Raw genomic sequence first — 12036 nt, forward strand, 5'->3', positions numbered from 1 at the left:
ATCATCATTTAAGATCATTTCATCGTCGCTCATGCAAGCTGAAAGAAAGAGAAAAGAATCAATCGGGAATCACGCAGGTGAGCATAAAGCCTTCAGGGTCCTTTCAGTGATTTTCATCAGGACACATTGTACTTGCTCAAGTACGCTCAGTGACCTGTTGAAAATCAGGTAACATTGCTGCCTCGTGACAGGATGGCTGTTTGGTAGGCACGTTGTGATGCTCAAGTCATATGAAGACCCACATTGTTGGATGAACTTCACAGAACAGAGCTGACACCACTATCTGGCTTGCCTGAGCTGATGCATGACAATGGAAGAGGTGCAGCGACATTCCATTGTGATTCTACTACCTACCGGTGTGCTGTGCGCATCCAGGTAGTGAGGCGATCATCAGCGGCGATGGGGGCCTCAACACACCCACCCAATCCTGAGGCTGATAAAAATCAGCGAATTTGGCGCGCTTTTCCACCACATCTACACAGGCCATTCAGCATTCTTGACAAGATGTTTTGCGGCAGCACGCAGACTGATAACGTACTTTATGCCCATACTATCGTCCTTTATCGCAACGTTGCAAACACGTCCGGCAATTACGTTCCGACAGTACTCTTGGACCATACACAATGGCTGACAAGCAGCATGGAACCTTCGTCGTCAAGGCTGGCCTTGCGCAAATGCTCAAAGGAGGTGTTATCATGGATGTGACCAACGTGCAGGAGGCACGTATCGCAGAGGAGGCTGGAGCTGTCGCTGTGATGGCGCTTGAGCGTGTTCCTGCAGATATCCGACGGTGCGGAACATGCCAATTTGTAAGGCCACAATAGACGTGCCTCGATTCCATTCTGTACACTTCGCGCATCTTGTTACGTTGGTTGCAATTGCTTGGTAAGCGAGTACCCTGTTGAGCATCTACTGGCAGCACCCTGTTGAGCGTCTACTGGCAGCCATTGGTCCTGCAGCCTGGCGTACCATGTGATATTGCCATTTTACACGCCTTTTATTCATGATATAATGCTGGGAGTGCGCCACGAATGCATTGCTGTCGGGAGCTCCTCGCTGCTGCAGTTGCGGCTCCAACGCAATTGCACTGGTATGGCCTGGAAACTCACCATCAGCATTCAAATTTTATGTTCCAGCAATCCCTCCTGTTCTCTTTCTTGCGCTGTGAATTTTGATGAAAAGGATGGAGGGCGTTTCCAGTGTTGCCTACCGTGGGTGCTGGGCAGCTCCCTTGAGAGTGCCCGTTACGCAAGTGCACAAGCGATTTCCACTCAGATGATAGTTCATGATCATCTGAAACTTCTATATCTTTCGCAGATCTGCGATTCTTAACGTCTCCTCGGCCGTTTGTACGGCCTTGGCTGTGAGCTTGCCACGACACGGTGTTGACGGACACGTCCTCAAACAAGCACGTACAATTTCGCTTGATAATCATATCGCTACAATCTGCATGTAGGCTTGCGTCTCTGCTCATGGAGCCACACGCTCACCTCTGAACTAGTGTACGAGGGCCAGGGTTCAGTTCGTTGTAGTTCAGAAATGAAGACTGTCCACTGCCAGTCATTCCTTCGCTCTTACGCGAACTCATTCCCATGAATTCCTATACAACCAAGATGCTTTGGTTCGAACGTGTCTCTCGAGTGGGTCTTGAGCCTTCTAGGCAGTTCTGTACAGATGATCTCCGTGCCTGCAGTTTGTCTCCTAGAATGCTGACTTAAGAGCTATGTATGTTCAATCACGTTGGGAGTATACACGAACTCCGCCGAATACGATGCACGTGCAGTGACCAGGTGAACGTATTTGGAACAGACCACTTACTCTTTCCAGAGGTGCATCATAGATAGATGACCAAACGCACCATGTCTTCTTGAACCAAGTACCATTGTCCATCAAGGCCTATTCCTCCGTAGAGTCTCGCAGCAATTGGTCCAGAGCAGCAACCACCTTGTTGCCTCGCTTGTGAGGCAATCGTAAGCGTGCCCCAGTGTCTCGGGCAACTCGGGCAGTATCATGGGGAGATAGGGCTGCACAAATTGTAGGCGGCTGCCAATTTGTTGGATCAGTACCTACACAGGATTGCCTGCTTGATGGTTACAAAATGACTATTACATCGTCTCAAGGAGTAAGCCGAAACCTAGGCAAGAGATGGTAACGAAAACCGGCGTTTCTGGCACCAGACGCTTGTGTACAGGCATATATCTCAGATGCAGCAGCAGTACTCTCTCAAGAGCCAAGCTGGCTTGCATGCAAGCCAGATCTTGAAGCTAAGCTGTGCATGCAGGGATGGCGGAGTTGCTCGCATGTCAGACCCATCAATGATCACAGCCATCAAGAACGCCGTCACGATCCCAGTCATGGCCAAAGCGCGCATCGGCCATTTCGTGGAGGCGCAGATTCTGGAGGCGCTCGGTGTCGACTATGTGGACGAGTCAGAGGTGCTCACCCCTGCCGATGAGGTCCATCACATCAACAAACACAACTTCAAGGTGCCCTTTGTGTGTGGCTGCCGAGACCTCGGCGAGGCCCTCCGCCGCATTGCCGAGGGCGCCTCGATGATTAGGACCAAAGGTGAGGCCGGCACCGGGAACGTCGTGGAGGCTGTTCGGCACTGCCGCGCTGTACAGGGTGCCATACGGTGCGTGCCGTGTCTTGCTTTGTTACTGGCTGACGTGAGCCTGACTCTTGCGCAGCATCTGAGTATGCCACTCAGTACGCACTTGTTGTGTCATGCGTAGTACACATGTGCACCCTTTCCCACATGATGCAAGTGGGGTTTTGCGGTGCCTGCCAATGACGTCATTCATGGCGCATTCATATCAGTCCATCAGGGCAGGCGCTAGATGATGGCGTGCTTGTGTGGTTGTCTTGTACTTGGTTTTTATGATGAGGAATTCATTCAAACACGTATTCTCGTTGTTAGGTCATCTGAGTTCTTTTAGACGCAATGACATGGCCGGGTATAATGCCCAACCAACCCATAAGAAAGGTTGGTTGGGCATTATAGACCGGCCATGTCATTGCGTCTAAAAGAACTCACTCCCAATGGCACCAACGAACCAACCTGCCTAATCGGAGTTTGCATACAAGTCCGTCTCTCTTAATGCAACTGCTGATGTAGGCCTGGCATTGCTTCTTATGTGTAATCATGACTCACACAGGCGAACCAACAGAATCTCGAGAACGAAAACAACAAACAGGCAGCAGTGCTTCATTTGCATCCATCACACCAATGCAAACACACACATGCATCTCCGTACGCTGAATATCCTCACGTATATCGCAGACAACAGTTCCCTTCTATCAGCCCAGGTGACATATGAGCATTGTTGTAATGCCATCAATGCTTTCATTCCCACCATCCTAGACAAAACCTAGACAAGCGTTCACACAACTGCAATAATGGCTGTGTGTCCACACTCTGCAAAATGTAGTGTCATGGCGCCAACGAAGTGTTTTGGCAACGCCAGTGCTTGCACCCACACATGTCGGTGTCATCCAACTGACGTTCGCGGCTGGAGTGCAGACAGTTGCAGACCATGGACGATGACGAGATCTATGTGTACGCAAAGGAGATTCGTGCCCCGGTGGAGTTGGTGCGCCAGACCAAGTCGTTGGGCCGCCTACCTGTTGTCAACTTTGCGGCGGGGGGGGTGTCTACACCCGCCGATGCTGCTCTCATGATGCAGCTAGGCGTCGATGGCGTCTTCGTGGGGTCCGGAATCTTCAAGTCTGACGACCCCGCCTCCCGTGCACGCGCCATCGTCCAGGCCACCACTCACTACATGGACCCCAAGATCCTTGCGGAAGTCTCTGGAGGCCTCGGTGAGGCTATGGTGGGCATTGATTGCCGGGAGAAGGGCTTCACGCCCTATGCCAACCGCTCGGAGTGATTTCTGTGGCGAGCGAGATTTACGCCGCATGCGAATGGGTTGGAGTGACCTCTAAGTTGTATTTGCATTTTGTGGCACGTGCAAACGAGGATGGTAATGTATTTGTGTTGTCGTCGCTCCAGAGGGGTGGTTGTACATGACGTACGTACTTCACTGACATTCTCGTGCGATATCGGTGTGACCTCAGTGGCTGCCATTTCATTAAATGCTCTATTGTTCGCGTGCTGTAGCGAAGGTCGAGGCGAGGTGTGCATGTTCTTGTCGACAGATAGAAGTTGATAAAGTGCTGAATGGCCAAGATGCAAAGATGCCTCTCCACCCTCTTGTGGCATTAGAGTTATGGGAATGCCGCACTGCAACAGTGTAGAATAGCTTTGCATGCCCATGCAGGCTACACTGACTAATAGTTTGCCCTCGTTGCTTTGCTGTTCAGCTTTACATCTAGCAAACATGGCAAATTATTCAAACCAAGTCCTTGTAATCGTATACCCCCTTCAAGAAGCAATGGGGAAAAGCTTTGGTTGCATGTTATCGAAAAAATTGAAGGTAATTGGATCCGACTCCACCAAAAAAACACATCTCTCCAGGTCACAGCTCACCCACGAACGTGGCTGCAATCTTCGCCAACTCTCGCAAGCGGCAGTGTGCCTCAGGTACAGGATCCTCAGCGCAAACCACAGCTTGTGCCACAACGCTCGTGGCATTTGCCGGGGGCCTGCGATCATTGGCAGGTCCATCATCAACGCCTTCAACAAGCAGATCATCAACCTCCATGGGCACACACCCAGGTCCTTGGTGCTGACTCGAACACTCTTTCCGGCAAGCTCAGCAGCCATCACAGCAGCGCGTTTCACGACGCGTGGAGGCACGCCCGCAAGCACGGCGACGTTGAGGCCAAAGCTCTGGTCCGCCGCCCCTGGCTGCAGCTTGTACAGAAACATAACCCTGGGGACTTCTGGGTCACTGCTGTCCGCCAGGGCGCCCTCAATCCGGTTAGCAGCTATCCTTTGTCCGCTGCCGGCCATCTGCGCACTGTTAGCAACGCCAGGCGAGGTGATTGCTTCCTGCCATGAGCTCACTACCTGCATTGCTGCCTCCCAGTGCTTCTGCAGCAACGTCCTGTGCAGCATCATGACTGGGTCGTGACTCAGCAGCGCCGGCTGCGTGCTTGCCTTGAATCTTGCCGGCGTCTTCGATGTGCCCTGACCCTGGCGGACCGCCGCGGTTGGTGCAGTCAATGAGGAGCTGCGGTGAGTCACCAGCCCGGTCACCAGGCGCCCCGCCATCGTCAGCAGCTGACGCAAGCAGCGTCATCGACAATTGTCTGATCAAGACTAGCGTGGTTTGAAGGAGCAGAGATGTGGCGTGTGGGGCCTAAATCCAGTTCCCTTGGCGGAGATGAGCCATGTGGAAGCATTGGGCTGATGGTTGCATCGTCTCGGCGGCTGCACACACTTCAGGGTAGTGTGTGACGAAGAGGCACATGGAGCGCTTGACATGCACGATGTGCTCGAGGGTGGCGATGGCGATGGCAACGCCGTCATGGTGGCTGTGCCGCGCCCGAGTTCGTCGATGATGAGTAATGATGATTCCGTCGCGCGCTTGAGCATCTCAGACGCGTCCAGAAGCTCCTCCATGAACGTCGAGCGGCCCCTGAATAGCAAAGCACGAGGGACTGTGTAAAGTGTGACTCACGTGTGTCGGTCGCACTGGCCCCGACGAAGGAATTGGAGTTGCCGATGTTCATGTGGATCGGTAGTGATGTAGAAAGCTATCTTCGTCACATCCTCACAGACAAAATGTGAGGTCAGGCGGTGGTAAGTCATGCTGGTCCAGGTACGCTGGCCTCAGGTGATGGTAATGGTAGCACTAATTCCCAAGTGCTTGGAGTTGCCAATGTCCATGTGGATGCGGGTACTGTTGTAAAACGACTCATCATCACCAACAGCAACACACACCTGCAGGATGTTGTCGCTCGCGCCCATGCGAGTAAGGATCGAGTCAACAACTCGAAGCTTCACCTGCACTGCAGGCACCCAGCACCCGATCTGTGCGAGGAGCACGGTTTGCGCGACTTGCCTCATGTAGCATGACTTGCCCCCCATGTTAGGGCCGTTGATCACGAGAGCCCTCAACCTATCTGAGTGTATCTCCACGTCTGTTTGGCACGGCACCACTGGGCAGCTGAGCGTCCAACACAGGGGAGCGGCCCTGTGAGATGATGATCTGGGGGGGGCAGCTGTCGTCGATGAACTCTGGTCGGCAGTAGCCGGATCGCTGAGCTACCGTAGCCAGCGACTGTAGGCAGTCGAGCGTAGCCAGCGCCGCAGTCGCGGCGCGGAACGTGCAGCTGTGGGGTGCAAACTCCTCCAAGAGCTTTGACCATGCGCGCTTGGACTCCGCCTCCAAGAGTTCTGCACATCGACCGACACCGATATCGTCGGACCCTGTCATTTGCAAGTCGCGACGCCTGAAATGAATGATGTTTGCAGGCTTGTCCAGCTCATGTCCGCCGGACCTGATATTATCGTGGACGCAAGCAACAAAATTGCCGACAAACAAGATCGCATCTCAATTGGTTGACATTCAAAGATGTTACGCTGATTAGGGTCAAGAATGGGGGTCGAACCCCATTCCGGCGAATTACTGGTGTGAGATGATGGAAGGCGGACCTGTGGCCATATCCTTCTGATGAATCGCTTGCTTGACTTCGGGGGGATGGTAGCGGTGAAATTTCTTGGTGGAGCAGACCTTTGTCCATCCCGATGGCACTTTCATCTCCACCGGCAGCTCAACGAGGTGATCCCCCTGCAGATGAAAATCAAACATTTTCAGGTTACTTCAGCCCACCTTGTAGACCTAGGGTTTGGAGAGACAACTTCCTAGCAAGCGTACTTTGATGAGGTAACGTGTGTCATTCCCTGAGATTGCTTGTTACACGTCCATAGTAACTGCTTATAAGACTGAGGCGAACGCTGATTTAGATTCCGGAACCCTGTAAGACACGAGCGACGTACCATTCAGGGTATGGAAAACCAGGCTCCTGGAGGAAAAACCACTTATACTCGGGAGACATGAGTGCATCGTCTTTGCGTGCAGGGAGATCATCCACAGCCAGCTGATACCATTTAAACCATTTAAACTCTATGCAGCCTAAAGTATTCACATGGTGTGTAACTACATTCTCATTTTCAGTTGGCTGTGGCTGATCTCCTTGCTTGCAGGGTTTGTGGACGAAGATGAGGCCACGATCGGCCAGGCTATGGTAAACCAGGCTGCTCCCGGTACGCTCCTCCGGGTTATGGAAACGGTGACACAGGTTCCCAAGTTGCCCGTATGAGTTGCCAATGACCAGTTGATGCGGTAGGCGTGTAAAGAGAATTTGTAAAACAGAACATCAGCATGATCGTATGAGAGGGTTCTATGTGACTTATGATTGAAACCTGGTCGCGCCTCACGCAGACGGTTGATAGCTGTGGGACTTGTTGGACATTACAATGCCTGCTCACATGGCACAAAAGACAAATAGCCAAAAAGCCACACCTTCAAGCACTTACGTCTTGTACCACCCCACCATCACCACCTATCTGTAGCATATCTCAAGATAGTCCGTGTGTGATGATGATGTATCTACAACACGACCGCATCCACATGGACATTGGCAACATCAAGTACTACTTGGGAATGAGTGCTACCATGACCATCACCTGAGGCATGTGTTTGCACAGATTCATGGAATGTTGGACAACGGAGCGTGGCATGGCAAAGGACAGGACTATCCATAACGCACCTGGTTCTGGATGCTGATGTACTTGAGAGCGGCCACACCAACGAGTTTTGACAGCGTCGGCAAGAGGTCCTGCAGGCGCTGTAGAGCGGAATTGAGATTGGCACGGCAGCTGAAGACCTCGGGAAAGAGCGCCTCGGACGCGCACACGGCGATGAGGTCGTTTTGGGCTGCGGATTCTTGATCTATGTAGCTTAAGAGCTTTGCTGCTGCGGAGCTCACCTCTGGCGCACACGCGCTGCTGATGCTGCTGACCAGCAACGTCGAAGATGCGCACTGTGTCCCTGCAGGCCAACACATTTTGCCCGATGATCCCCAAGCAGTTTTTAGAGTTGCTTGTGTCCATGTGGATGCCGTAGTGGTGTAAAACGATACATTGTCACCATCATCATCCGCCATTTCTTTGTTGGAGGCAAAATGCAAAGGGTCGGGTAGGCTTTCCGTGCTTAACGTTGTCTATGTTGATGCATCTATCGCTGAAATCTAATGAGCTGTACTGTTTTGAATGTGTGTACTTGTTGGCGTCGGCCTATGGCGCTTAGTTCCTGCTGACCTATGTGATGTTATGATGTATCTTTCCTGCCATTATCAATGTGATGTAATGATGTATCTTTCCATCATCTATGTGATATAATGATGTATCTTTTGTATGTATCGAGCGGTCGCGCAGTTATGACAGGCATGCTTTTTCTGACCGCTGAAGTTCAATGAGCTGTATCACTGTGAATGTGCTGTCTTTGTTGCTTACTTGGACTATTTCTTGCCATTACCTAAGTGATGTAATGATCTATCTTTTAACACTGCCGCATCCACATGGACGTCAGCTATTGTGTTTGAACCTGAGCCCGGCGGCTCCGTGTGCCTGTCACAGCTAGTGTCGGACCATGTACGTACATGGGATAACTCCGGCTACAATTCTTCGAACGAGTGTACCAACCATGCTGCCAAATACGTCGCTGCCTGACCAGATCTATGCTTCAGAACCCAACGCATTTCCAGACATACTACTAGATGGTCTTGCGACAAAGAGTTGAAGTTGTGATTGAGCATGATGTATCAATTTAAAACGCTCCTACATCGTCACGGACATGGCGCAGTCAAGTGCATCGTCAGCGGCGGCATGATTGGGTAAGTGTGCCTATCTAGGAGCAGCAAAGGCACCTGCGTCAGGCTTCGAGCTGATCCCAAGCGCGCTGGGCAGCAAGGCGAGGGTACGCATGAGCGTGGAGAATTCCGCGGGGTTTGCGCGGCCATGGAAGACACGGCCGATGGCGCGCTCGAGGTCCGGCATCTGCCGCAGAGCACCCTGCAAGGCTCCAAGAAACGGCGCCGCAGCCGCAGAGGTCAACTCCTCCACCTGCAAGCGCGCAGAAGCGTTGATCAACAACGCATCTCTGTCATCAATGTGTGAGATACTGATGCACTTCTCAAATGAAGCACTCTTTCGAACAATGTGTGAGATACTGAGCTGGAACGCCACCTCGCAATAGTGTTTCGCCAGGACCGTTTGGTTTGCGGGTCCAGACGCCTGAAGGTGCTTGATTTTCCAAGAAAACAATTCGGGACAAGAAAAGGGGTCGGATCCCATGCTGACGACGCGCTGACACCACGTCACACTCTGCTCTGGCACTTGGCACGTGAGGAGATGAGGCCTCCCGCAACTCAGTAGGCGTTGCATAACAAATCGTAACCACCATCTTAAAACCGTAAACCTAGCAAGGATCGCGACGACTGTGATGAGAGAACAGAAACAAGATACCCACAAGGAGCTGATGAGTAGGGACCAGTCTCACCCCATTGACTCTACCAGTCAATCTGCAACAGGTAGTCGGTGCAAGACAAGTATGCAACACAAGCGAAGGCAGGCAAGCCGCCTGCTATCGAACATGAAATGTCATGCATTATGTGGAAAAGCACCCCGCATGTCTTCATGCTTTCTCTGTCATGTCTTTGGGCGATTGTGCTTGATTTTAACACTCACAATTCAAAATGAATTGATAGAATTGATAGATGCAAAAGCAAAAGCAGTCAAGACGACGCTGGTTTGAGAACAACAGGGGTGCGTACAGCATCCTGGCGTTCAGTGATTGCGTCCATGTGCATGAGAGGTTTGCTGACCCATCGATGGAGCAGGCGGGCGCCAGCGGGCTCAGCGTGCAATCCACGAGGTGCAGGAGGGAGCCAGAGCGGGAGCCATCTTCCGCGGACAGGACGTGCAGCTGAGTCATGGCGTTCCCGGTCAGCTGCATGTGACCAGGCTCACTGATTGGGCGAAGCACAGCACCGTGCTCGTTCCAGACCAGCAGCCCAAAGCCCTTGAGATAGTCGAAGAGCGCACGTAACGCGTGCAACACACCTGTCGGCACCTGCAGCGCACAATCAGGTGAGGCATGCAGGCAAACATGCAGCCCAACACATCGGTATGTGACCAATGACTATGTCATGTGAGACTCAAGGGGGCTTGTCGTCTCATAGTTGAATCTCATAGCTTGAATCTTGATCTTGCTAACTTCATGTCCGCCAGAAAGTCCGATGACAGCATTCCTTGGTGTACATGAAGCTGATAATGATGATGTACCCTTTGACAACATTATCGCATCCACATGATCATTGGCAACTCCAAGAACTACTTGGGAAGCAGAATAACGCGTGTGAGGCACGAAATGTTGGCAATTGTTGCTCACAACATCCGTGGGTGGGAGGAGAGTGCACATGAAGGTGCAGGCTGCAATGTTCCGCCAGGCAGAGTGATTTTTGGGTCAAAATGCCTGCAAATTTGTAAAATTTGGGACAGGAATGGGGGTCAAACCCCATCTGGGCGGAACACTACAGGCTCCAAGGCATGATACACACCGAGGGCGAAGAGAAACAGCAGCATAGTGTGGTGAGGACAGACCTGGGAGAGTGAGTCCACGAACATGTCACCCTGATGCTTCCGAGAGCCATAGAGCTCAAGGACGACGTCGGTAGGAGACCGGCCGGGGGGCAGGGGCTTCTCGGGAACGGCTTCCATGCATGCGCCCTCCGATTTGGCCATGAAGCCCTTGACGAGTCGGCTCGCTCGCGGCGAAAGCGTCCCCAGGACCAGCAGTTCCTTAGGATTGATGTACATCAGCGCGCTTTCCAGCGTGTTCTGAGTCACGTAGTCGCAGCACTGGCCCCAAACGATATCGGAGGTGCTGGGGTCCATCGCAACAAAGGAGACTTCACCTCTGCGTCCGTCAGCGCCAGGAGGGGTGGTGCCATCTACATCACACCGCAATTTCTATGAACTAGAGTACCCCAGTACAATAACGTTTAACGTCTGCGTGATAAATGACCAAACGAAAGAGACACAACGAAAGTCAACGTGGGGCATCCCACGAGATAAACAAACTATTTCAAGGCAAGGAGGATTGGCCCATGAGACTAGCGGGGAACACAAATCGTGCCCGTGAGGTTCTAAGTGAAATGAGTGTCCAGCCACAGTACCATACTGTGGATTTCACTCATTGCAAGTAAAATAATCAGCAATAAGTCAAACCATTCGAATGACTCATTGAATCATTCGTCGATTCAAATCGATCTTTGATTGAATCACGCTTCAACGAATCCGTTCTCTAGTGTCCTTCAGGTACAAGAGCATAAATTGATTTAATGATTTCGTTTCTTTAATCAAATGTTTGACTGCTTACGTCACCAGCGCGCCGTTTCCAAGTGTGATCCCGAGGACGCAAGTATGAGAGGCAGATGCTACGCTTGCCTCAGGTAATGGCAGCACTGCTTCCCCAGCAATACCTCACTAGAGATTTTAGAGATAAACTCGAAGTTGCCAATGTCAATGTGGATGCGGTTGTGTTGTAAAAAGATACAGCATCATAAGTCGGAGTTGTTTGTGATGCAGATGTCGCTTCAGGGCGATTGAAAACGCAATGGTGGCGGCCACAGACAGCTAGCTGTCACCTATCTCGTTGCAAAAGATCGCTGCGAGCCTCACATGGATTGGTCTCGTCGAAGCACACCTACCGCGACAGGGGGCGGCTCCCACACGCACATGAGGTACGAAGAGAGATCGGCAGGGTCATCCTCTGCTCTTCTCTCTGCCAGGTCAGCACCAACGTCCTCGCTGGCACCCACCTCCAGCGTGGATGGGGTGTAGACGGCTGTCAGTTTCCGCTGAAACACCGAGTTCTTGCCAGCGCTGGCTGCCTTGAGGGCTGCGGTCTCCCGCTGCCGCACCACCCCCACCTTGTGACCTTTTTTGACCAGGCGACGCACGTACACGTGCAGGCGGTGGATCGGGATAGAGGCTGTCATGAAGTTGTGGTCCGGGAAGCAGTAGATGTTGAGCTCCTGAGCTGCCAGTCGTGCGTCGTTGTC

General features: G+C 52.1%; 1 protein-coding gene and 1 pseudogene across 1 annotated transcript; one reads left to right on the forward strand and one right to left on the reverse strand.

The window, feature by feature from the left end:
- Positions 1-623: 623 nt before the first annotated feature.
- On the forward strand, positions 624-3890 carry LOC149811075 (putative pyridoxal 5'-phosphate synthase subunit PDX1). Its single transcript, XM_089994026.1, has 3 exons — positions 624-790; positions 2282-2639; positions 3528-3890. The coding sequence occupies exons 1-3, from the start codon at positions 624-626 to the stop codon at positions 3888-3890; spliced, it is 888 nt and encodes a 295-aa protein (XP_089850152.1).
- A 1374-nt stretch (positions 3891-5264) lies between these two features.
- Positions 5265-8076, reverse strand: LOC149811076 (DNA mismatch repair protein MSH3-like; annotated as a pseudogene).
- Between the last annotated feature and the right edge of the window lie 3960 nt (positions 8077-12036).

The sequence above is a fragment of the Nuphar pumila genome, unplaced genomic scaffold (assembly GCF_984573655.1).
Source record: "Nuphar pumila unplaced genomic scaffold, dmNupPumi1.hap1.1 HAP1_SCAFFOLD_138, whole genome shotgun sequence".
NCBI classification, from domain to species: domain Eukaryota; kingdom Viridiplantae; phylum Streptophyta; class Magnoliopsida; order Nymphaeales; family Nymphaeaceae; genus Nuphar; species Nuphar pumila.

What these genes read in the sequence shown, in the direction of transcription:
- LOC149811075 (XM_089994026.1), top strand. Translation starts at nt 624, where the DNA reads ATGGCTGACAAGCAGCATGGAACCTTCGTCGTCAAGGCTGGCCTTGCG. An exon ending in GTTCCTGCAGATATCCGACG is followed by an intron (nt 791 to 2,281) that starts GTGCGGAACATG and finishes CTGTGCATGCAG; the next exon opens with GGATGGCGGAGTTGCTCGCA. An exon ending in TACAGGGTGCCATACGGTGC is followed by an intron (nt 2,640 to 3,527) that starts GTGCCGTGTCTT and finishes GAGTGCAGACAG; the next exon opens with TTGCAGACCATGGACGATGA.